The sequence below is a fragment of the Lissotriton vulgaris genome, chromosome 10 (genome assembly GCF_964263255.1).
Source record: "Lissotriton vulgaris chromosome 10, aLisVul1.2, whole genome shotgun sequence".
NCBI classification, from domain to species: domain Eukaryota; kingdom Metazoa; phylum Chordata; class Amphibia; order Caudata; family Salamandridae; genus Lissotriton; species Lissotriton vulgaris.
The window spans coordinates 133091850-133117649 of record NC_141698.1 but is presented as its reverse complement, the minus strand read 5'-3'; the positions used below and the strand labels follow the sequence as shown (position 1 = coordinate 133117649).

At 44.2% G+C, this 25800-nt stretch overlaps 1 protein-coding gene across 2 annotated transcripts in view; it reads left to right on the top strand.

Annotated features, from left to right (window-relative positions):
- The window catches only part of FLII (FLII actin remodeling protein), a 241054-nt gene that overhangs the window by 161895 nt on the left and 53359 nt on the right, over window positions 1-25800 (top strand). For both annotated transcript variants that reach the window (XM_086940706.1, XM_086940705.1), the window contains exons 16-21: window positions 8357-8431; window positions 17690-17773; window positions 20121-20292; window positions 21531-21635; window positions 23838-24029; window positions 24773-24961. In XM_086940706.1, coding sequence (XP_086796832.1) covers window positions 8357-8431; window positions 17690-17773; window positions 20121-20292; window positions 21531-21635; window positions 23838-24029; window positions 24773-24961 — 817 coding nt within the window. The remainder of the gene's footprint in view (window positions 1-8356; window positions 8432-17689; window positions 17774-20120; window positions 20293-21530; window positions 21636-23837; window positions 24030-24772; window positions 24962-25800) is intronic.

Below are 25800 nucleotides of genomic sequence, written 5' to 3'. Positions count from 1 at the left end.
CCATTTTGTTCGTGGCGCTGAGTAGGTCGGTCAGGCAAACAACAAATGACCCTCGGTTTCCTTATGACCTGGACACCAACTGCAAAATTCCGTTGTTCCATTAACCCAATTTTTTGTGAAAGAATTCAGTGGCAGAGCTCCTACCCGAAACTGATGGCAGAGTTTCTTATCCAGCGGTCAGGTGATAATATCCCAATAAGTCTCACGGGAGGGATCCAACTTAATGGTCAGAAACCTTCCCGTTAGACTAGCAAACCTGGAAGCAGTCACCAACGATTGACGGACCGAGGCCCAGTACAATGCCTTGAATTCCTGTTTAGAGGGAAAGGCATTAGTACTCAGTGATACCCACAGCTGTTCCAGTCCCATTTCGTCCAGAATGGTTTTTACCGTTTGTAGCCAGGGAATTCTCCCGGAACCCCCAATTGACCTAACTTCAGCCAGTTCCTTCGCAAAGAGGGTAAGGTCGGGGGAGGTCCATATACGCCTCCAAAAGGCTACCAATCTAAATCTTGCCATCTCGTTAATTGGGTTGCACCCCAGATCCTGGCAGAGGGGTATAGAAGGGGAAGATTGGGGTAACCCTACCAAGCTCCGTAAGAACTTACACTGAATTTTGAATAGGCTTGAGAGCTCCATGTATCCCCAGAGATCTGCGCCATATAGGATTGCAGCATTAATCTTAGTGTCATAAATTTTTAACGCTGGGGTGACCCGTTTAGTAATCGATCTCTTTTGCTCGCTTAAAAGACAGCCAGTTAGACGGGCAAATTTAAGCTGTTGAGCACCTACTTGCTCTTTCCATCGCAAGCGACGGTCCAGGGTAACCCCCAAGTACATCATGGTCTCAACTTGTTCCAAGTTGACTCCACTCATACTTACAGAGCTCCGGACAGAATGACTCCTAGTGAGCACCATAAACTTGGTTTTACCCACATTTACCTTGAGGTCATTGATGACACAGAACTCCTCAAAGCGGTCCAAAGCCCGCTGTAAACCACTACGTGTTTTAGAGAGGAGTAAAGTGTCGTCGGCAAAGATAAACATTGGGAACCTTGTCCCTGCCAGCGAAGGGGCATCAGTGGAAGTGTCTGCGAAGAATTTGACTACTTGATCGATAAATAACAGGAAGAGTGTTGGCGCCAGGACACACCCCTGACGGACTCCTCGAGTCACGGGGAAGGATTCTATCACTTGTCCCTGGCCTCCCCACCTCACCCTTGCATAGTTGTCCTCATGCATTTTAACTATTAGATCAAGTAGTTCCGTTGGTAATCCTAAGTCCCTCAAAACACACCACAATTTATCCCTCGGCACTAGATCGAAAGCGGACTTCAGATCAATAAACGCGGCAAAGATGGTTCCACCGCCGAGCAAGACCACCTTCCAGTAGATTAGACAGAATCTAAACACCTGGTCGATGGTGCTCGTACCTGATCTGAAGCCCGCTTGCATAGGAGAAAGGATATCCTCTAGTTCAATCCAACCTTGAACTCTGCCCAAAACCATACGTGCAATGACTTTTTGGAGTGAGTCAATGAGACTGATCGGGCGATAGTTGCCCGGGTTGGACCTGTCGCCTTTTTTGTAGATTGGGAGAATCTCCGCCCCCTTCCACGACTTGGGGATTCTAGCCCCTTTATCTATTGCATTTGCGATCTTAGTTATGTACGGCACCCAAAGGGCGGGGTTGGCTTTAAACAAGTCAGCAGGGATTAAATCCATCCCTGGTGCTTTCCCCCGCTGGGTCAAGCCAAGAGCTGGTTCTACCTCAATTTTTGAAAATATCAGTTTCTCCCCACAAATAGGTGTCAAGGGCACCTCACCCAATCTAGAGGGGGGTTCAGGGTTCTCAACACTGAATTGGGCTGAGTAATGGTTCACCCAAGCTTCAGGGGGCACATGGTTTGTAGGAGTACAGGAGTCTGAGTCCTTGCCCCATTTTACTAGTTCCCAAAACTTAGTCTGGTTATTCGAAGTGGAGGCATCCAGAAGATCGGACCAATACATATCCTCCCACTCCCGTTTGACTTCCCACTGAATTTTCTTATATTGCACCCTAGCTGCCTTAACAACACACATGTTCCGGGACTTAACCGCTTTGACAAGATGACTATGGGCCTCCCTGCACTTTTTATTGTACCATTTCTGGCGGGGGCGTATAATTTAGCGGTACCCTTCTGGCATGGTAGAGAAAGGAGAAGCTTAAGCTGATCAAAGCAACACTCATAGAGGTCAATAATAGTGTTCTGAGAGCTACCCCCCCCCCCTAAATCATCAGGCAGTATTCCGTTTAACATGTTGGAAACCACAGTCTCAATGCTCTCCTGTAAAGTATCATCCCCCGCTAGCCTAGACCATTTTAGCCTCCTTCGGTCATTAGTCAAGACGACATCCCCTGTCCGGGAGGTGTCAGGTTCCTTCAATCTTTTCATTCCCGGCAACCTTAGCTTAAGTATCAAGGGGTTGTGATCGCTTTCTGGGCGGGGTACCACTTCCATATCTACCAACATAGGCCAAAATTCCAACTTTAACAAGAAATAATCTATCCGACTTTTCCTTAGTCCATTGTCGAAGGTATAATTGGCACCTAGATCAGATGAAGAGCGGCCATTTACAGCCCTTAACCCCCAGATTAAACATAGAGCCATCCAATTCAAGGCAGCTGCAGTCGCTTTAACAGTTTTATCGGTCATCAAATCCGGAATATTCCAAGCTGCGTCCTCTGCGGACCCCCAGCTGTCCCCGGCAACATAAAGCGGCTCAAAAGTACAATTCAAGTCTCCTGCTAAAAGGATAACATTTTCTCTACCCAGTCCAGCAAGGTATGTGTCCAATACATCCAGAATACCAGGGCAGCGGCCGCCAGGTAAGCCTCGTGCATATATGTTTATTATAATCAGGTCCCGATGGCCATCCTTTCTCAATTTAATGGCCAGGAGGTCCGGGTTCTCTACAAATATCTCAGTTGGATGATAGCCCGTTGACTGCTTCACCCAAATCACCAACCCCCCTGATGCTCGCCCTTTACTACCCCTAATAGCTGGTTTGAAAAAGTTTACAAAACCTGCCCTATGAATTGGATCTGGTGCCCAAGTTTCCTGTAATAAAACAACATCAAATTTGTCAACAAACTCTAACCAGTCTTCAGAGTACATGCGTCCCTTGACCCCTACAACATTCCAGGATACTATATTCAATGTTTCAGATGGGGGAGCTGCGATGGGAGCTGGGTGATGAGCCATTGATGCAGATACAGCCGGGATCGCCAATTCACTCCCTTTTCCTGCCCTACTCTCCTTGTTGTCAACATTATCCAAACTTTCAACCACCAGCATGACCTCTATTGAGACCTCAGCAGCTGCCAAACTTTCCCCCACCAACATGACCTCTATTGAGTCCTCAGCAGCTGCTGCAGCGTATTCCTCGGTTACTTGTACCCCCAGACTTGCCTCTTCATAATTTACAAGAGGTGAGACCCCCCGGCTTGGCATCGCTGCCACATTCCCACAGTCCTCAACAGACTTAATCTTCCTAGTCGGTGTATGAAGTCAGTCTATAGCCTCGAGGTCGGAAAGGGGCCCAAAATGGTTAAAAAGTAGAGGATATTGCTGGGGGTGTGGTGTTCTTGCTATAGGGTACTTCCTAGCTGGTGGTCTCATGTGAGTGGGGCCTAATGGAAGATTACTATGTCTTTGAGGGTAGAAATAAGCAAGCCCCAAAGTTTGTACGTCCCCCTGTCTAGCAAACCTGGCTTCCCTTCGAATGGTATCCACCACCCAAGGATCCTTGAACGATATTAATATACAGTCGCCCTCCAAGTCTTTGGTGCCATATCCCACCCGAACAACTATCCTTACAAAGAGAATTTCAGTGGGAGATGATGGTGGCAAGGGACTGTTTTTATTCAACCAGAATATCACCTTATTGCGTAGATCCCCATATGACTCCTTAGTACCAACTTTTAACGGGGCAACACCTGTTAGTACTATTGGGTTGCCTCCGGAATAGTATACTTATTTTGTCTCCCCACAATTTGGGTTTTGATGGTCTGGTGATTAACTATTTGCCCTGTGGGTGGCTGTAAAGAAGTACTAGGGTTAGGTTTTGCCCGATCATCCGACCGGGATACTTGGGACCTATCTGGATTGGGTTTAGCAATGGCCTTCTTCTTAAGAGCCTGTGACAAAGTGCCTACTGTTGCGGTGCTGGGATTATCTCTAGTCCTCCCCCCCGCTGTTGGTTTGCTAATAGCTACCCCTGTTGGTACTGGGTTAGTGGCTTTGCTAGTGGAAGCATTATTTATACATTTTGTTTTGATTACTGACTGTATAGGAAGCCCTCCCACTGGACTGGGGATAGTTAACTTTTGTAGCAAGCCCAGATTTGTGCTCACTACAGTCTCCAGCGCATCTATTTTGGAGGTCATCAACCTTGTTCGCTCCAAAACAGGGAGCAGGAGGGTTTTAATCATAGCCTCCATTTTTACCAATAGGACTTCGTCACTGTTAAGGCATGTTGGGCAGGGATTAGATGACCCCAGGGGAATAAAGGAAGGGCATAGCACGTTAGGGAATACAGAAGGTATTTGTGGATCTGGGGGATGCTCAAGGGCGGAAGCATCAGTACAAGATGTATCATTTCGTTTGGGCATCTTATGGTCTCTTGCCCCCCCTGGTGACTCAAATCTTGCTTTCTCTTGCGGGATATTGATCCTGATCCCGTGGGGTCAACCTCTACTGGAAGATTCGGGACAGCATTATTAAATGAATGTAGAATTTCTAAACTAAAGTCGTTTTCCCCGCTATTCTGAGTTTCATCCCCCCGCTTGACTGAGTATCATCCAAGTTCTGGTCAACATTAACCGGAAGAGCTGAAGGGCCCACCCCCTCTCCTTCTATGTGAACTAGTGCCTCAGTAGTAACAGAGTGTACACAATTTGATGATGCATGGGCAGCAGGACTGGTAATTGTTGCCATCCCACCCAACGAGGAACACTTACCGCTAACTAGATCTAAGGAGAGTCTTTTTTCCACCATCGCTATTTCCTTTTCCAATATCCCTGTTGCTCGGGTGATGAAAGCATCAAGTGGGCCCGAAACAACTCCCTTAGTTGTTTGTATTTGGACTGTACGATCTTTGCCTGATCTTAAAGGCATGTTACAATCTACTTGGGCCAGCTGTGCCTATATTGTATCTCCCACGCTAATAATATCAAAAATACATGTAACTCTATAGAGCCCACACAATGAAAGTGATATACCTTCTACCTAAACACAATTTGTAAGGGGTTTCGTTCGCTTCGTTCCTTGAATAGATTAAACGGGCAGGGGGGGTGGGCCCGGCCCGGTCTCTTCCGTACTCGAACGGCCTCAAACGGCCCGCTCTTTGCCCGGTCTTCGCCCCGAGCTTCGTCCCGCGCGCATCCCGCTGCGCGTGACGGATAGACTGGTTTATTCTCCCAGGCGAGGGGGCGTAGCCGCTGTGGGAAGAGACTGCAGGTGTGGAAGATCGCCTCGCAGTCCCGCAGCGGTGTAGGCGGTGTGGGCGGGTCCGGGGTCCAGCAGCAGCCGAAGAGCGGGAGCCGCGACCAGGGAACAAGAACGCAAAATCCAGCGACGTTCCAGGAGAAGGAAAGCAGCGCCCAGTCAGGTCAGCCCCAAACACTGAGTAGCCGGACTCCAACTCACTTACTGAACTGATGGATGGTGCAGAGCTTAAACAACTTGTTAGGGGACCTACGCACAATGCTGGCCATACCCTGGATGGGCTTTTTTCGAACCACCCTACTTCGGATTTTATTAAATCTATCCCGGTTACCTGGACTGATCACAGGGCATTGTTATTTGCCATCTCAGTGCTAAAATCCCAAAGGGGGGTGTCCGCCCAAAGTAGCCAGGACATGTAGGGCCTGGAACAAAGTTGAGGGTAGAGCACTGGAAGACCTTCTGCTCTCCTCTAAGGAGCCTCTCCCATCAGAGGTTGAGGCGGCGGCCCTCGCTCATACAAGCTGGATTGAAAAAGCCTGTGCCATCCTTGCTCCACCTAAACTGCGTCTCCTGGCTTGAGCCCAGCCTTCAGCACCGTGGTTTTCTGAGGAATTAAGAAATCAAAAGTTGGGATGTAAAAAACTGGAAAGGGTGTGGCATAAGGAATACAGGGAACGTGATAGAACGCTTCTCAAACAAAGCCTTCTATCATACAAAAAAATGGTGGGGAGGGCAAAACAGGACTACTATACTAATCGCATAAACCTCGCTAAGAACTCTGAGAAGGAACTGTTCATAACTGTGTCCGCTTTGGCTGCCTGACATCTGCGGCCATCCCCGTGAGTCCTGAATTATGTGAAGTACTTGCCAAATTCTTTTTAGGGAAAGTGGAGACTATCTTTAAAGCCTTCTCTAGCCTGGAGAGGTCGAACTGCCAGGCGAATGCACCAGAAAATGAAATGGAGCTTACACGAGGGCGAAAGTTGGATTGCTTTTCACCAGTAAATGGTGAAGAAATGACGCGTTTATTGCTAGAGGCAAGATCAGGCGCTCCGTCAGATCCTTGCCCTGTGGCTGTGATTAAACGGGCCCCAGGTCCGATAGTTACATCGCTGGTGACTGTCTTTAATAATATGCTTATGACAGGAGGCTTTCCATCTTATTGGAAACATGCCTCAATTCTGCCCCTACTCAAAAAAACAAATTTGGATATCAGTGACCCAAATAACTACAGCCCATTAGCGAGGCTCCCTCTACCAGCCAAATTAATAGAAAAGGTCTTGAATACTCAATTAAGCTCCTTCCTCTCGGCCACTCAAACACTTGATCCCTCCCAACATGGTTTTAGAGCCAACTATAGCACAGAATCCGCCCTCATCAAAACAACTGAGGAGATTAGAGCGGTGACCGATGCGGGAGGGAGGGCTGCCCTGGTGTTGTTGGACCTCTCCACGGCCTTCGACACGGTCCACCATGGGATCTTACTTGACCGTCTGAAGCCTTGCGGAGTACAAGGAAAGGCGTTTGACATACTTAAAGCTTTCCTGTCCAGTAGAGTCCAAAGCGTGGCGTTAGGAGACTATGAATCAAAACCTTTCATCTTGCCCTGTGGAGTTCCTCAGGGCTCGTCCCTAAGCCCAACGTTATTCAATATTTGTCAGCTCATTGGCACCAGTAATTCGGGCCTTCTACTTTGATCTTACATCATACGCTGACGACACCCAGATCGTGGTGTCTTTACTACCAGGGATGGAAGATGGAGTAGCAAGGAATTTTCAGGACTGTATGCTGGCGGTTCGAAACTTGATGGTAGTAAACTGCCTCAAACTAAATTCAGCTAAAACTGAAGTCATAGTGTTTAGGTCAAATACTAACTTTTGGAGTCCAAATTGGTGGCCAGAGCTGATGGGCAAGGTGCCTACCCCCGTGGCTAAGGTGAAAAATCTGGGGGTACTGATCGATGATCAACTTACCTTTCGTCCCCAAGTCAATGAATTGTCTTCCTCTATTGCTTTTTTGCTCAAATCCATCCGTAAGATACTACCATTTATTCCAGGTAGTGACAGAAAAACAGTGGTCACGACAGGGGGTACTTAACAAACTGCAGGTACTGCAAAATGCGGCAGCCAGGCTTATTCTGGGGATTCCAAAACTTGCCCCTGTGTCCCAGGAGCTGGCTAAACTCAATTGGCTCCCAGTGTGAAAGAGGATTCTATTCAAAGCATTATGCCTAGTCTTTAAGACCTTACAAGGCATGGGGCCATCATTCTTTTGGCAGTACTTGCATTGGTATTGTCAGACTAGAAATCTCAGATCAGCAGATTTGGGGTTGATTGTAATGCCTCGTACTAGAAGAGCGCGCTGGGGAGGCAGAAGCTTTGTGTTGGGCGCAACTAAAGCCTGGAACGCCTTGCCCCTTGCCCTCAGAAAAATGACTGACCTTATGGCCTTTAGAGCATTGAAGACCTGGCTGTTTACCAACTAATTCCCGACCCGCCCCTTCCTCAGGAGTGACACTTAGCGCCAGAACACCTACGGGTAACAGAGCGCTGTACAAATGTCAAAAATAATTAAATAAGGTATAGTGATAGCTCAATTCTGCAAATTATTTTTAAAAGCACAGAACTAATTGCTCTGGCAATATTTTAGATAAATAACTTTTTTTTCGTGCACAGGGATTCTGTCAGTCTCTTCCTCTATTGCAGATTATGAGCACACCTGTGTTATGATCTAATCCTGTCAGAACAATGGGTTGCCATGGGTACAAAATCATCACTGACTTTATTACTGTGTCTTTTTGTCTTACTGTTTTCTCTCTCTGTCTCTTTCTTTTTACATGCTTTTCCTGATGTCTTCGCTGGACGCAGACTTTACCGTATTTTTGGCAAGAAGAATATCAAATTGGAACCAGTGCCTTTGAAGGCATCAGCGTTGGATCCAAGGTGAGCACACACAGATCTTTATTCACTTTTTGTTAGAAATATGCAGGATTCAATCAACTGTTTTCATTGCGAGTAGGAAACCTGAGATTTTTTGCATTTTGGGTGGTGTTATCTTCATAGCCTAAACATGTGGAACACAGCTCGCAAAATGTGTGGATTTTAGGTTGTCCAAAGGCAAACGATTTCATTGTATGGGTGTGTGAAGTTTTTGGGCATACACTTAGTATGTGTGAACCTGCTCATACAAAATTTAGTAATCACTGATTCATATAAATAATCATTATGGATCATAATTTATATCCTCTGCTGTATTCTGAAACTTGCTTATGAGTTCTGAACAGACCACAGCCTCCAAAATGTTGTGCTGTACTCCACTCAGTATGGCGGTACCTCAGTTTTCCTGCTGCACGTGGCAATGTGTGGGTGATTTTCTTTTTCTGGTAACCTTTTCAGTAATTCGCACAATTTAAAGTACGGAGTTTGGCAACAATTAGGGATCTCTTAGAAGGTGTTCTGCCCTGTATTTCCCAATGTGGCAGGTTGCTCCCTTTATTGGCCGCACTGGGATTATAGGAACAGTTGAACTGAGGCCTCTATCCACCTCTATAGATAGGATGTTGTTGAGGTTCTGCTGATAGAACGTTAATAAGGTCAGAACATACATTTTTGCTGAGGTTGATATGTTCACGTAATACATTTGTGAAGTCTAAATTACAATACAATGTATTTGTATTTTTATTATAAGCGAGGGATGGTGGTTAGCATGCAGATTCCGCGGACGGTGCCCAAGCAGATAAACTGGCAGTGAACACTGAGGTTGCACCTGAAGACAAAAGACATAGACATTTGTGTTGGCTTAGCTGTACTGAAATTTATGTCCTGTTTAGACCATTTAAGAGAATCTGGGTTTCTATTATGGAAGTGTATTGTCCTTTAGATTAGATTTGATTGAAGAAACCGTAATGTGAGGATTCTGGAAATAAAAATACATTGTATGCAGTTCTTGGATCTCTGCTTGGACTGTGTCCTGAATTATTGTGCTTAATCCCCACAGTTTGTTCTAACAACCTTTTACAATTCTGCCTGTGACTCATTTGCTCTTCACCACTAACCCCCAGTGATATCCTCATGCCCATGCTTTTGTCCCATACAAACACAGGACGGTAAAAAACCCCATAAAAAAACAAGAGATTGAAAACGCCATTCAATTAATGGGAAAATACAAAAATACAAGACGTATCAGTGTCCAGTCTACAGAGCTCAACACTGTTAAAGAAATAAATAGTGAGTTGGATGCCCCTCTCAAAGAATGAGTTGCAGTGTGCTTGATTGTAAGCTATTTTAACATCGATCCAGTAGTCAGGTATACGGTGTCACACTTGCAACGCTGAGAAAAATCTGCACCCTGTTGACCGTGCGTAGAGATCCCGTGACACTTAGGAAAAGATGATGAAGGTTTTCACTTTGCTACATAACCTAACCCACCATCTGCATTGAATCACAAAGACCGCTCTGCACAGATGCACCCTACCCTAAAAGTTTTTTTTCTTTTTTTAGCTTATTGTCTTTGTTTGACTAATCTCTTTATTTTCATTAAAGAAGTTGGTCCCCTGCAGTCTAGAGAACATATCCTGATCTCACCTAAACACTTTCTGTGGTCCACTGCAGAGACTCTTCAGATTTAAGAAATAGATGCCCTGATTGTTGTGCTCGTAGATGTAGAGTCTTATGATTTACTATGATACTGTAGTACAAAGAAAGTTGCCTGGCATATAGGAACCACCCACATCCTAAATTTGAGGCAGCATATATGAAAGCTATACTTGATTTGATGTATTATTAGGTAGTCTTTTAGGTAGTCTTTTTCCTACAACATAACAGGACCAAATAATAATTTCCTCTTGATATTTATCATTATATGAAACCAATTCTTTGTCCTGTGTTTCCAACACTTACATAATGTAATACATCTTTACCTACATATCCTCTTTTGTAACAAACACACTCATACCCCATCCTCGACTGTTGCCCGCACTCCTCAAGACCTGTCTCCCCACATATGCTCTTGCCCCATGACCGACTTCTACTACTTCCTTAATTCTCACGCGTTTCCCGAATCTATACCTGCTTCAGCTGCTTCAGTCTTGGAGTCAGTGCAGAGGTCTCTGCTCTCATCTGACTTTAGTCTAAAGGCCCCCATTCATCCTCAGTTCTGCTAAAGGTGTGCGCCCAGGATGTATTTAGTCCCTTGTACCTACTCTTCCTATGTTGTGTTTATATGTCGTTTTTACCCAAACCAAACACCACCTACTTGGTGCTGCCCTGTTGGTGCTGAAACAGAATGCGCTTTATCAGATCGCATAACCTGTTTAGTTAGAGTAAGACAGTTGACTCTTAGAGCAAATATATTTGGGATTGAACTGTTTACAGCTTTTCACAAAGCATTAGCCTTAGCTCATAAAAATACATTTCCAATCGATATATTCACACAAAAAAAAGAAATGGGCATTATAACATTGGCAGAATCAAAATATGAAGTCACATGTTGTTCAGAACACACATTTAAAAATGATTATGCAGTTCAGAACAGCTAACTGTTTACTGCATTCCAGAAGTTCCAAAACTTTGTGATGATCCTGATTGTACCTCATTGGGATCACCGTTGGAGGATTCCTGTTTTCTCAATGAAGAAGCTTTTTTAAAATTCATTTTCAATCATAAGCTTGTTACATTACAATAGCACTTTTCACTGTGATCATCTATTCAAATAATACATGACGCGATATGTAAGCATTTGATTAATTTGCATATAGATCTGGAACAGAGACCCTTAGTACTTTCTAGGACTTGTCTATACTCAGGGTGTAGATATACTTAACACTTTGAGTACAGTTGTCCCACATTTATGTTAAATATATATTTTTCTATGCTTGTAAGAAGTCTGAAAGCAATCATTACTGCCTGCGTTGGCAGTGGAAAATATCTGGAGGAAGGTAATGGTGCTGGTAGATGATTAAGTTTAGGGTTTCTGCAGGAGTACTGGTAACAGGTAGTGGGGGAGCGCTGTAGGGTGATGGGGGGGTGAATCCCTTTGGAACCCAAATAAGTTCTACTGGGAGCTCCGGGAGATGTGGCTGTCCATCAGCTAAATTCCTCTTTTGTAAGTTGGGGCTTGTGGTGGCCAAACGCAATGAATCGCCTCATTGGGTGGGCCCCCGAGGTCCCGACTTCGAGAGGAGAGAATGGAGGTCTGGATGGTCTTTTCCATGGTGGCAGAGAGGGTCACACATCGAAGTAGAGGTTATCAACGAACGTGTTTTAAGTTCGAGGGAGCTGGCTAAAACATTAAGACATACAGTTCCTTGCTGAGGTGGCAGATCTTACTACCTGAAATAAACTGTACAAGTCGTATTGTCTATTATCCTAATGTTCTCTGTTATTCTGGTCATGTAACAGCCCTGTACCGAGGGCAACCTGTGTATACCAGACTTCTCCCCAATTGTACGGTGAGCATTTTCTCCCTTCTTGATTTTTGTTTTCTGTTCACTAAAAAACAAAAATTAAGACATTGAAAAAATTACTTTAGGGTTTCTGTTCAGGTATATTTTTATAACATTGTATACTGTCTTGAGACAAGTTCACTAATGATTATATATATATTACCTGAAGTTTGGGGGCCGTCCTCATTATCTTGTGCTAGGTTTGTAAGCATGGTGTCCCAGGTGGTTACATATGTGGGTTTGTTTTGCTGCCTCTGTTAAAGGATCACTTGGGCTAGTAACCTTTTTGTTAGAATAAATACCAGATATGTCAACTTCACACTTCTTTTTCTTTGTGTTAGTTAACAGATCCAGCAGAAAAGGGTTTGGGTTGTTTTCTAGCTTGTGTTCAGATAACCCCTATATTACCTGTATCACAAGGTTCCCTAAAAGGTGTATTTTGTTTCAGGACCAGAATATATGCTTTAAAATGGCCTAAGTCAACGAGTGGCTTGGGCATTTATCAAAGACACATTTTATGCTGCTGATTATGGGTCACATGTGTGATGTGGTATATAGTATTGGTTTGAATTTGGCATTTATAGATACTGAGTCTGGATTTGCAACAATTAGTTTTCATTCATGATCAGATATCTGTTACCCACCTCTCCCTTAAAGCTTGTGAATTTGGTGTTGTCATCTGTTGCAGTGCCGAGTATGACATGGTTAAGGCTTTTCTTGTAGTTCCCAGCTCCAGCATTGTATGAGTAGGATTTTTCATAGCTGGAGGTCATGCATTTTTGATCACCATGGTCAGTGTGTTAAATGTTATAAATTGTCTGGTTGGAATAGGATATTCCCGTTGTATGGACTGGAAAGTCTGACGTTAGACTCCATTATCTGGGCCCGTTATAATTGCAATTTCAGCCTCTGTGCAGGTGTGCACATTTACGTATCTTACCTGAGCTCTGACATTCTCCAGAAGAAAGAAGATGTAGACTGGCACCTCTTTAGTCTTGCTTACTACTCTGTGCCAACAATGGTTAGCCACCGCCATGAGGACATAGTTTCCAAGCTCTCAAGTAGTATGTGTGAGTAGCTTGATTAATAGCAACATTTCTCCCCTCATCTCCTGTAATTGTGCCTCAGGATACCAAAGGTCTGCTGTCCAACATGCCACCCACTGTAGTTATGCAGCTAAGTTGTAGTTTGGCCAGGGCTAGTGAAAGCCTTAGTTCTCCCATAGTAAATCTTTCAAAAATATATCTGCTTCTGTTCCTCAATAAAGAACCTTAACTGAGATTTCCGTGCAAGCTGGATTTCATTTTCTTTTTTTTTCTTTTTTGAAAACCTTTATTCAAAAAATGAGGAGATACATGCGCAGGCCCACAACCATCATGGCCGGCCGCAAAGACAAAGCAATAGGAGCAGGAGGAACTTAGGTCAATCAGCAATCAGGATATTTCAAGGTACACCAGACGTGTCTGTGAGGCTCGCAACACAGGATATGAGGTTTTCATTTTTAGATTTTAGAAGAAGAGTAGGGGCTGCAACAACAAGGACATCACACCTTACATGAGAAATACACAAGAGACAAGGGGGACGTACCCCATTTACAGTCGGAGATAGGCTATGACTTTGGCAACTATATAATCTAGGCAGCCGCGGCGGTAAGACTGGACAATAAGCAATATTACAGAAAGCAACATTTCTAAGTATCACCCCAGAGAGCCCACCCCCCAAGAAAGAGAAACAGAGGCTTGTTGAGATGCCAGAAAAGAAAAAAGGTGCAAGACCAAGAGACAGCCAACCCTACTAAAGAGGAAAGAACCCTCCCAAAGCCGGAAAAGAGCGATAGGGACCATAGAACAAAACAAACTAAAATAACAAACCCCCCCGCACCCGCCACCCTGCACCCCTGTAATGGATAACGGCCTAACCCACTAACAGCATGCCTGTCGCCCCGGAACTGCCCCACAGAAGGGAAAAAGTACAAGAAGTGGAGGAGGAGAAAAACAGACACACTCCCGGACACCCGGTACCCCCCGCCGGCAGTGACCTCCCCGAGGAACAATCATCGTCAATCAAAGCAAACATTCGACATTATCACAGGGAGGACAGTCACCAATAAGAAACCCCCCCACCCCACCCCAAGCCCGGTGAGATACTCGGTGCAATCCCGGCAAAAGTGAACTGAGCAATCCAAGGAAAGTAAAAGTCAACTCTGCAAGTATCACGGGGAGATCTATCGCCAAAGTCAGAACAAATGCGATCAGAGGGAGCGTCTCAGGTGGTCCAAAGCAGTGGCGAGGAGCAAGAACAACTCAAAGTCGGAATCAGCCCTGACCAGTGCGAATCCGTTCCGGAGCACGCGCCAACCAAGCCACAGCCGACCAGAGGCAGACAAAACGTCCATGGCAGTCCGAGGCACTGAAGATGGAACAAAGTTCGGACACAAAATGGCGGCCTCCGTTATACAGACGGGCCGGGACGAAGAAAAATGGCAGTCCCCTTCGACAGGACCCTGAGACCCGGCATTGACGATCAGAACCTCCAGTGACGATACTCCATCGGATAGGAAACGTGAAGGGAAGACCAGGCACTGTAGCGGGTAAAGGAGAAGTGAGGCTGACTCCCAAAGGAGCGAAGTCGGGCTGCCGCTCGGGCACCTTAAGATGGCGGGTCAAATCGCTCGACTGGACCACAAACTGCTGTTCAGGTGTTGCGGCGTCAGTGGCCGGTCGCGAGCAGACACCATCCAGCTTTGCCGCCAGGGAGACATATGTGACGGTGAATTGTGAGCGGAGCGCCCCAATCGCTGCCATTATGGAATTCAATGAATGTGCGCTATCCATCCCCTCCATCCCGGGGCCCAAAGGACGGAGGGGGACACAATCTCCAGCCCACATCGCCGGGCTCCGGGCACACATTTAGCGATCTCAACAACAGGGGCGCCCCGATCTGGCACGCTCAACACAGTCACCGGCCGTGGGTGCAGCCCGTCAGCCCCCGGACCGGGAAACGAGGGTCAGGCGCACAGCCCCCAGCCACGGTGCAGGAGGATCGCAGCACGTCACGATGTCTCTTCTCCGGCACCATCCATCAACGAGGTCGAAAGTGGGAAGAAGTATTCAAATCCGGAAGACCGACCGCAGTCGCGGTCCCACAGCCGATGTTGATCAGTTTCCGCTCGGACAGTTCAGAAATCGAGGTCCCGGCAGCAGTCCAGGAGTAGGCCGAAAATGGGACACGACATAACTCCGTCGCTGAATATGAGGAAGTCCGGGACGGCACAGTTGGCATCAGGTAACCTTCGTATATCCAGGCATAGGGCGTGGGTAGAGGATGAACAACAGGATAGACGAGCCGTCGGCGGAGCCGGGAGCTTATACGGCCATCTTGGTTCGCGGCGTAGCTCCTCCTCCTGGATTTCATTTTCAGAGCTCAAACTAGGTTACTGTCATACAACCTTCTGTTTCTGAGTTAGGGTGCCTGGTTTCCAGGATCGAGTCAACACAAAGGGGGGCACTGTTCCAGAAAGAGTTGTACGGATAGTAAGGAAAAGTACTAGGTCGCGGACTCAGTATGAGGAGTGAGGGGAAGTGCTCAGAAAAGACAATTCTTGTCTCTTGTGTCCCTCACACACCCCGAAGGATGTCATGCTTCATCATTAGGCAGTTGCTCCTCGTCGGGCCGGCGCTGCAATGCCCTACGGGTCCCCCGAAGGGTCACTTTGACAGAGATCTTTTAGACAACTGCCGTTGGGTGCATGTGGGTGTGTGGGTAGAGTCCTAAGATAAAGTGCTGTTGTGCGTGTGGTGAGGTTAAAACTACCTAAGGTTATACCTAGAGACAGTTTAATGAGAAGGTACCCTTGGTAGAATAAAACAACCCGTAGGTTGTGAGTGACTAGCAGAGGCACAATGTGCCCAGGTAACTGATCAGGTCGACATGTTTCACGCCTATATCTGTCCAAAGGATCGCTGGGGTTTCATCAGGACCAAAATTAGAGGTGATGGTGGTGTAGTGCACAAGAGTGGAATGAAATAGAGGGGTACCATTGGGCCTCTAAAAGATCAGATGGGGCCACTATCTTTCGGGGAATAAGTAACGGCTATGACTTAATAGCCAAAACAGCCCATTCGATCATGACCTAAGGGAGCCCTAGCAGTGCTCCATAAGCTATGGCGCAGGATGCCCACACCTAAATGGGGGTTGCGGTCGGGTGCCGTCTCGGGAGACCTGCCCGGTCCTGGCGCCTGCTTGCATGGTTTCCAGGATACCCTTTTGAACTGCCCTGCAGACAGCAGTTCAGTTTTGAAAGAGGCGACACATATGTCACACTAGACCTGACTTGAATGTTCAAGTAGAAAACATTCTGCATCTGGTGACCTGAGAAGTCAAACACCCAGAGTTTCAGATGGTTCTATCCTCACTATTTTATTTGGCTAAATCTCTATGACCATTTTGTTAAACAAACCTTTATCTGGTTACGATCATATTTTTCAGAAATACCATTTCAAGATTTTCTTTTTTTTAAATTAAGTTATCAAGGACCTCCTGCATTTTCTTGTCCTGTCTGATCTAACAGGCATGACCTACCACTTCAGTCCATGCAGTTAACAAGATACAGGCCTTATGTTCTCATGAGCACTACATAATATGCCTTAAGATTACGTTTACTTTGAGAAAGCCCCCTACCCAACTCTCTATTCCTCCCAAAGGGACATTTCAATTTGCCATTTAATCATTCTTTCTTCAGCTTTCTTTCTGAAAGCATGTCCATAATTGAGAGACTTTTTGAAACGCTGGATGTGAGATGCGTCCCTGTAGTATCGGGCCAGGAATAAAGAGATTAGAAAGTGTGAACAAGATGCTTTATTTATGGCACTAACTGCAGACACTAAGTAACATCTACGCAGTCCACAGCACCAGGGATTGTAAAATGCCAGTGGGAATCATCCGGACAGATCAAAGGACCATTTAACCAGATGCAAGACAGCCACAGTTGTCTCTCTGTAGCTACATGAGCAGTCTAGATGTTTGCAAGACTCTACCGTCTAAACTCTGATTCCACAGCAGATACGTACTGTAGGAAATTTGTCTTGTAAATTTTCGACTTGAACTTTTTCCTAAATTCCTATTTACCTTGTCCTGCTATTGAGCAACATCATGTTCTTTTTCATGGTTTATCAATATTATTGATTAGTGAAGCCAATGTTACCTACTTGTAACCCTGGGTCTTCACATGGAGATGTTCATTGGATTTAAAGATACCGCGCCCGCCTCTCCAGGAAAGGAATGGACATGTATCTGAATTGACATCTTACTGGAGTCACAGATGTATCAAAATGAACAGCATTTCAAGTGTTAATACATTGCATCCCGAGGCAAGAGATCAGCCGGGCTTCCCAGTTTCTTTCATTCTCGCTTTTAAGGAAAACTGTAAAAATATTTCTACAAGTCTGAATCTGTGAAAATATCCTTAATTTTTAATTGAGACAATACTCTTATAGATAGACGTTGTTTATGTGTTCTACAGTTCCAACATATTACAGAGATATTCAGTGTCAATTAATACAATGAATATGCCCTCAATGGAAAATTAGAATTACAAGTAAATCACATTTCCTTTGTTTTCATGTACTAGTAATGTTTTAAACTGATTCGCGAAGGAACAGAAATCCAATCACACTCCCTCTACACTCTGTGCTACATTTCTGACAACCACTTGCATTGACCTCTGTCATTTTCCTTTAATCCCTCCCTTGTTTTCTAGATTTGTGTTCCTGCTCGACCATGGTCTGAACATCTTTATCTGGAGAGGGGCCAAAGCTACCCTGAGTGGTACGACAAAAGCCAGGTAAAACTTATTCTGATGTACTCAACATCAAACTAGTTTTATTCAGACTGGTGGCTTTGTTCAGAGCAATCCGTGGTCTCTTAATTCTATGGCTCAGCATCCCCAGCTGAGGGCCATTCCCAAGGCAAGAGTGCAGGTGGGGAGAAAGATGTGGAGGTGCGAACTAGAGGGACATACTGCCCTGAAAGGTTGATCTGGATGAATAGAAAGTGCTGATCTTTTTCAAGGCTTTAAGCTGTATAAAGCATGTGCTGCTATTTCATTTTATGTTCACACATTTTTATACACAGTTAGCCAGTTACTTGATCTGCTAGCACTTATTGGCGCTATCCTTTTCAGTCGGTGCCTTTGGCTTAGGTCCAGGGTCAGGGTGTGATCAGCAGTTTGGTGTACTGGCCTATTTATATGTTCCATCTACTTCCAATGGGGAATGTTGCCTATGAGGAAGAGTTGTGTCCTATGGCAAGTTGAGGATTGTGCTGTATGGTGTGGTGGGTGGGTGCTATGAGTGGCCATTAATAGGTGGCAACATATGGAAGAGGATAAGGTGTTGTGGTGAGGGGGATTGCATGGTGTGTATGTGTGATGGAATAGTCTGATTTATTGTAATGATGCCATTTAATGATGTGGGGTCTAGTGCAAGGATGATAGTCATCCAAGGTGCTCTTATGGGGTGGACTCTGGGTGTTATATAGGATGCACACTTTCGACAAAAGGTATTCGCAGATGAGCTTTGAAAAGACTTGTCTATGGGCGATGCAGGTTCATGATGTAGCGTAGCAGGTCAGTTTTTAACTAAATGTGCTCCCTAACTCAACATCTTTTTATTTAAATGTTGTAAGTGTATTTGAACAGCAAATCAACCCTTGCATTGCACATAAGTGATGCTGACATATCCTGAAAAAATATGGAAAATTGGCAAATATTTTTTGCTTTACAATTCTGTCTCTCTAAACTAATTGTGCTGAGTACTGACAATCTCCTACAGGGCAGATTTAGAATTACCCTTTATGGATAATATATAATAACCTTCACAGAAGAGGCAGATGGTATTTGCACAGTTCATGAAGATTTGTGCTTTTCCTCCTGTCTCTTTTCTATTTGCGATATTAGTCTGTGGTTACTTGGACTCCTAAAAGGCAGTTTGGTTTCTGATGGGTGGTGTTGGGAGTGGTTTCAGTTTAAGGTCTCAGGGGTGTGAAGTATTCACAACATTTCTTTAAAAACTTCACTGAATGGTCTCTTGAGGAATTAAATAATATGTGTAACTGTAACCACATTTTTTTATTAACTGAGAAAAATCACCTTCTGAGTTGGGCTCTTCGGTGTTGAACCTGTGAACAGAACACACACGTATCTGTAGTGGGTGCCCACCCTGCTGAGCTATTTTGCTGGATTTTACATGCGATTGGAAGAGGGGTGTATGGACAAATTGTGAAACGGGAAGTGAATATATAACAATACTAGATTACTCCATTACCGTTTCTAATTCAGTAGCTGCTTTTTTCCATTTTCCTTTCAGCTTACTTTCCAAGGAAGGTTTAAGGTTAAAAAAACAGGCAAACGGCTATAGTATTTATATTACTTTATCTGCATTGTCACCCAGCCTTCCATCCCAGTGTTATTGCTGCAGTCTGTTTTCAGTTTTTTTTGCTGCCTTCTTGATTTTCCACTTGCTGTTTTGTCTGCTTGTTGATAAGAGAGGGAAGGAAGCCTGGTGGCCTTGCATTGTAGATTTAAACACTCCTAAATGTTGAAGCACCGCATTAGATCAGAGGAAAAAAAGATCCTAAATTAGTAACTGGACCAGAGTATAATGATGGTATTTCATTTGGGCCTATTGCTGTGGACATACAGGAAGAACTGCTGGTTTAATATCGCTTGACTACAAACCTAAATGAAAAATCTGCACTTACTCATAGGGGTCAAAAGGAACGTTTCCACAAGGACCTATTTCAAGTGTAGTGATATGTGAATGATCATCTTTTTTTTTAGTGGATAACGAATTGATAGGAAAAACAAGGAGCTGTGTGAGAAAAGGTGCAAAATCTATTTGCATACTGGAACTGCATTGTTTGCTGAGGTTGTGAGATTTTTCCCTCATAGTTGTGAAGCATATCTCATCAAGTGTGCAGATATGTGATTAAAGAGATGCCCTCCATTGCCTAGTGTCGGTGTTTTGAAGCCTATACGACAGATGTTTCCTTCTATATGTTAGCCGAATTGTGGCTGTATTAGCAGTTCCGTATGTTTACTAGTACATGAGGCGATTATTGTTCCTTAATTTTGTATAAGTTTGATCTTGGAGAGCATAGTGGACTTTATATTACATGTGCCCTTATTTCAGACTCTTTGCTGAGAAGATAAACAAGAATGAGCGGAAGGGAAAGGCAGAGATCACCCTGCTGGTGCAAAGCCAGGAGACGCCTGAGTTCTGGGAGGTGCTAGGAGGGCAGCCTGAGGAGATCCAGTGCAGCGTGCCTGAGGATTTCAAGCCAGTCCGACCCAAGCTGTACAAGGTACGGGAGAGCATGCACTCTACCCACTCAGACTCAATGTATCGAAGAGCACACATGCTCTTTCCATCAGCAAGGCGATCTAGAGAAGAACACAGATCCCCCATCTCACATAATCATCCCTGGGCTTTAGTTGTATTGCACCTCATCCCCCAGTACCATGTGAAAAGATAACCTTCAAAACAATAGACTACCAAAATAGCACTTTCCGTACATATCTCCCTGCAAAGTATTCAGCCTGTTTGTAAATTCAGCCAGCCTAATTTCCCACATTTTGTAGGAGAAAGTTCATTTATTTGTCTAATTACACATCTAGCAAACTTGTTACCAGAAGCTGCTTAGTGGGTTTAGACGCATCATATTATTTTGAAGTGACATATTTATGTATAGGCTGATATTTTGGCTCTTGGTGTCTTGGTGTCTTTTGCAATCTGTTTTGTTTTAGTCTGTTTTTACATGCGACCCCAATCTCTCCAACCTGTCTGAATGTGTATGATGACCATCTGCCTCAGTCATACCTACGTCTTACAATATTTGGAGAAGATATTGACCGAGTTAGACCTATTACGTACAAGGTGTGAGCGGTCACACGATATACTGACTGGTTTGAGCACAAGTTGTATACAGTAAGGTAGAAAATAAACTACTTTGACACCAGAACAACAGTGCGTTTGTATTTAAGGGAGAAAACACCGCTCTACCCTTCTGCCAAGCTGAGGATGGAATGGAAAATCAAGCTTTTGTGTGGTACTGAAGGGTTTTGATGAACAAGCTTGAAAGACCTTGCTCTCACCCCCAGACGAACAGTGCACAAACTATACAAAGCCTGAGGGAGCACTGTGATCTATTTGGCCGGAGTGTTACACAGTGCAGTACTGCAATTAAAGCCAGAAGCTTGAAAGAAAAACTTTCCTCAAAGTTCTGATCTCCCTTAACTGTCTTCTATCACCCGCACCCATAGCCTGTTGAAATCGTATAAGGTGTGTTTGAAAACATATAGTCTGTTCTAAAGACTGTGTTTCTGTCCGGATCAAAGACTGATCTCATATTAAAATGTACAGCAAGTATTTCTCTGGCAATCCTGAGAATCTGCTTGGTCATGGGGCATCAAATCGTTTTGTATAGATCCTGCAGAGAAAACCTGTTACTATGCAGATTCTGAGAGTTGGGCTTTCACTTTCCTTTCAGGAGGCCTGACTATTAACAGAGCCACTCTTATTCTATTGCTGCTGTTCCCTCAGGTTGGCTTGGGGCTGGGATACCTGGAACTCCCACAGATCAACTACAAACTGTCTGTGGAGCACAAGCAAAGGCCGAAGATCGATCTGTCGCCAGAGATGAGACTGGTAAGGCTCTTCTGAATGAGTACGAACAAGCTGCTGTGATTTTTATGCCTGAGGTTGCGTCATGGAATTTGAGTCCGAACACTGGAAATCACAGTCTGAGAAATTGGGTGATTGGAAGAAAATTGTGGATACAGAAGGGTACGAGTGTTTGTTCACTAGGCAGAAACTTTTATCTATGGTGGTGTCAATGGAAAGGAGGTGGGACGGGCTTTAAATAGGCTCCTCATTATCCAGCTCTTTTCTAGCCTCTAGCTTAAATGAGCAATTTAGTGAATTAAGTCACAGTAAGTTTTACAAACCAGGCAAAAACATGTTGGTAGTGTTGTAAAATCGCATGTGAATCCCTTTTTCAACTACAACATATGATGGGGAAACAAAGACTCCTCTCGTAGTACAGAGTGTAACATCTGTAACCTGAGACAGAGAGGAAAGCATTACTTATTCTAGGAAAGAGTGAAGAGATCGATATCCATCAGGGCTGCCGCTATTTAATCCTTGCAGTGTTCTTCCTCGTGTACCATGTCCCTCCCCTGCTCAAAGCGATCATCTTCATCTCAGGAACTGGGCGTCATTTTTGATGAGAGACATTAGTGAGTCTTAATTTATGGGGCCCATTTCATAAATAATGTGCTATGAGTAGGTCTTGCTTACTCTTGCAATTTTTTTATATTATTCCCGACTTCCATGAATAGGCTAGAAGTACTCCAGGCTTACTCGTTGATATCAGGTGTAAGCCAACTTAGTTGTAAAACGAAGTTACTCCAAAACCTTTGTGAATCGGGCCCATGGTCTTCACTGTCTTCACAGATGCTTCACTGTGCTTGAGGCAGTAAGACATGCTGTCAAGAGAGGCGGGCATTCTAGCCCAAGTCCAAGTAGAGTAAGTTTATGGCTACGTGCAAACATCAGGATAAACTTCCTTCCTAAATAAGCGCATGCTAGCTCAGTGTTTTGTGCAGTTGTGAATATAAAAAGATTCTGAGTTGTAGAAACCTGTGTTCAGCAGGATGAAGGCCCAGAAATGGATACCAAGGAATGTCTAGGTTCCCACTGGTGTAGAATATAATAGTTCTATTCAAAATAAGGTATTTTACTGAAAGCATAATGTAAACAAGAAGTTACTTTTATAAAGCATGTCATATCACACTTTGTCGTTTGTAAGAGTTTTATATGTCATGTGTTACTATTACCTGTTTTAAGTTTGCAGTATTTTGCTGGCAAGGTCCTCTAGGGTGAGACTTACCAGTGGGGCGACTTAGCAGGGGTGAAATTACATCCAATTCATTCATGTGGTTAAGCTTCCCTCAATCATCTTGAGAGAGGCTGGGCTAAAATCCTAAAATGGTGGTTGCATCGTGACACTAGGGCCACAAAAACCAGGCCCTTAAAGAACCTAGCTGGACCAAAACATAATATTTGAACACAAATATTGTTATTTGTCTTTGTGACACTCGATTACAGTAAATGCGAAGTCCGGCTAAAGAGTGCAGCTTCATTCCAAAAACTCCCTGCTACCACATTCTGTAGGCAAAACTTAAAATAAACATTCATGTAAACGTATAAAATAGTTAATAATCCACTTAAATGTGCTACACATACTAAATACTCTATAAGCGCTTGTCATGGGTACTCTGACATACCTCATTAGTACTTTGATTGAACTTGGAAGGAGATGAGGCTACAGAGACCTGTTATGATGCAAACCTTGACCTTTAGGTTACACATAGATAGCTACAGAGAGTGCATTAGTCTGCTTCATCTAGCTCTGGTCACTTTCTTACCATGCATGTAAGGATGGAGTACTTGCTTCCTCAGCATGATTTGCTATTTTAAAAGTAATACAAGTTTATTGTTTGCCCTCTCCGGCAAAACAACTGTGTTTTTTCACTCTTTGCCAAAGTTTGCGTTCTGATAAAGTGCCTGGGCTGCACTATCTTCACGCTTTTAGGTGTACCCCACCTTTTTGCTGCCCATATAGGTTATGCTTCACTATCCTCTCCAAGGGGAGGGAGGGAGAGGGGTAGGGGAAGGAGGAGATTTTACAGAAATTGTAAGTTTTAGTTCAGTTGCAGCTTGGAGATGTGCAGAGGCTCTGGTGTACCCTCTGAGGACTTGGCAAGCCTCGTACAAGCAGTGTTCGGTTGCTTTATCTTACTATTACATTTTACATAATGCTTTGCATATCTCTTTACCTCTTGTTAGGTCCAGAGTCTGTTGGATACCAAGTCAGTGTATATCTTGGACTGCTGGTCTGATGTGTTCATTTGGATTGGCAGAAAGTCCTCACGCCTTGTCCGTGCAGCTGCTCTGAAACTGGGACAGGAAGTGTGCAGCATGCTGCACCGCCCCAAACATGCTATAGTTATCCGCAACCTGGAGGGTACTGAATGCCAGGTAAGAGGCATCTGGGTGGTTTAAGATTCTGTTCTGGGACTCCAAGCAAGTTATTTAACAAATCGATGAATTGGTAGACCGGGTCTGCATCTGCTTTTCATGTAGGTATCTCGCCTCTTCTGATTCGATGCACATTCTGAGTGGTAATACTCTCATGAGACAATTTGTGACCACCAAGACTTGGAGCATCTTCCAGTAGAATTGTGCTTTGTGTTCATTCCACTACGTTAACCATAGTGCTGAACAAGCAATTACCCCGTCCACATCACAAAAATAAACATCTTTATCATGCACTCCACTGGTCCTATTCCTATTGAAGATTGACCTTTGAGCTTATAAAGTTATTTTGTTAAGCATTTTTTTAACCTATATGGTTTCCTACGGTCACTGTTTTGATCAGCATGACCTAAATGACTAACATTGTGCCCTCCTATTCGACTTTCTTTAATTTGTTACTGTCTTAAGTCTGATGTTCTCCACACCTTGCTTGAAAAGACTTCACAGTCTAATCTGTCACATTTGAGAATGTATTAGGTAGGGAGAGGGGATGTAAGATGCAAGGATGGCCCCATGTCTATGGTACCATTTTCTCTCCTTGTTCTCAGTTTGGCTCAACTATTTTTTTTAACATGTGGTTCGTATAGATAATTTCCTGAAACTTGCAATATGTAATTTTGTTTAAAGTTGAATATCCGCTCGTATACTTGTGGATTTTTATTGCAACCATCTACTTAATCCTCCAGGTGTTTAAATCCAAATTTAAGAACTGGGATGATGTGCTGAAGGTTGACTACACACGTAATGCAGAGACCGTGCTACACAAGGAACCATTGGCGGGAAAAGTGAAGAAGGATGCTGAAAAGAAGGACCAACTGAAGGCTGACCTTACGGCACTCTTCCTCCCCCGCCAGCCTCCAATGCCCTTGTCTGAGGTTAGTGGTGGCACCGAAATCCTATCTCTTTCAGTTTCTGGCCTCCCACAAAGAGTGAGCTCCCTACACTTAAGACTGTGCTTCTTTAACTCCTTATGCCCAGTCCAAAACTTCAATGCACGCACAAAATCTGCATTCACCTACTTGCTCGTCTGTTTATTTGCAAAATATTGATTCCCTGTGATACCTTCTCCTATGCAAGGAACATTGGCAGTATATAATTTCCAGTTAGAACATGCACTGTCAAAGCCTGCATATTTGTCTCTGTTTTGAATCTGTCTTTGCAAGTCATTTTTCTGTCCCACGAATGAATATATTTTTCAGAGAGAAAAGGATATTCTCGGTTAATTGTATTGCATATTCACATTGTGAAAAAGCAAGTATTGTCTACTTGTTGAAACAACCACCATGATTCAATTGTATACCTTTAAGTTGCACACAAATGACTGCAGGAGCTGTATTTAACACCATACAGCTCTCCTTATTGGCTTACTCAACCAGGAATAAATGTAACTTCTACAGTAAAATCCATTTTCTGTTATTAGAGCAGGCCAGAAATGATGATGAATATCTGTTGAGTGGCAGTTGCCTGCTTAATGAGGTAGCATAATGGAAATTAGATATAATTTTACAGATGGAGAGGCAGAGACAGAAGCCATTAGTGGGCTCCTTTGCTCGTACAAGAATACCTGGGTAATGATTGTACTTTTTCACTATTGCAAAAATTGGGGGACACACATTTGTCTGTGTGTTGTGCTCTCGGATGTAGTGGGAGGTGTGAATGGACTCTGATTATGACGTTTTGGTGTTTATTTGACACAATTCTACTATTCTGATGG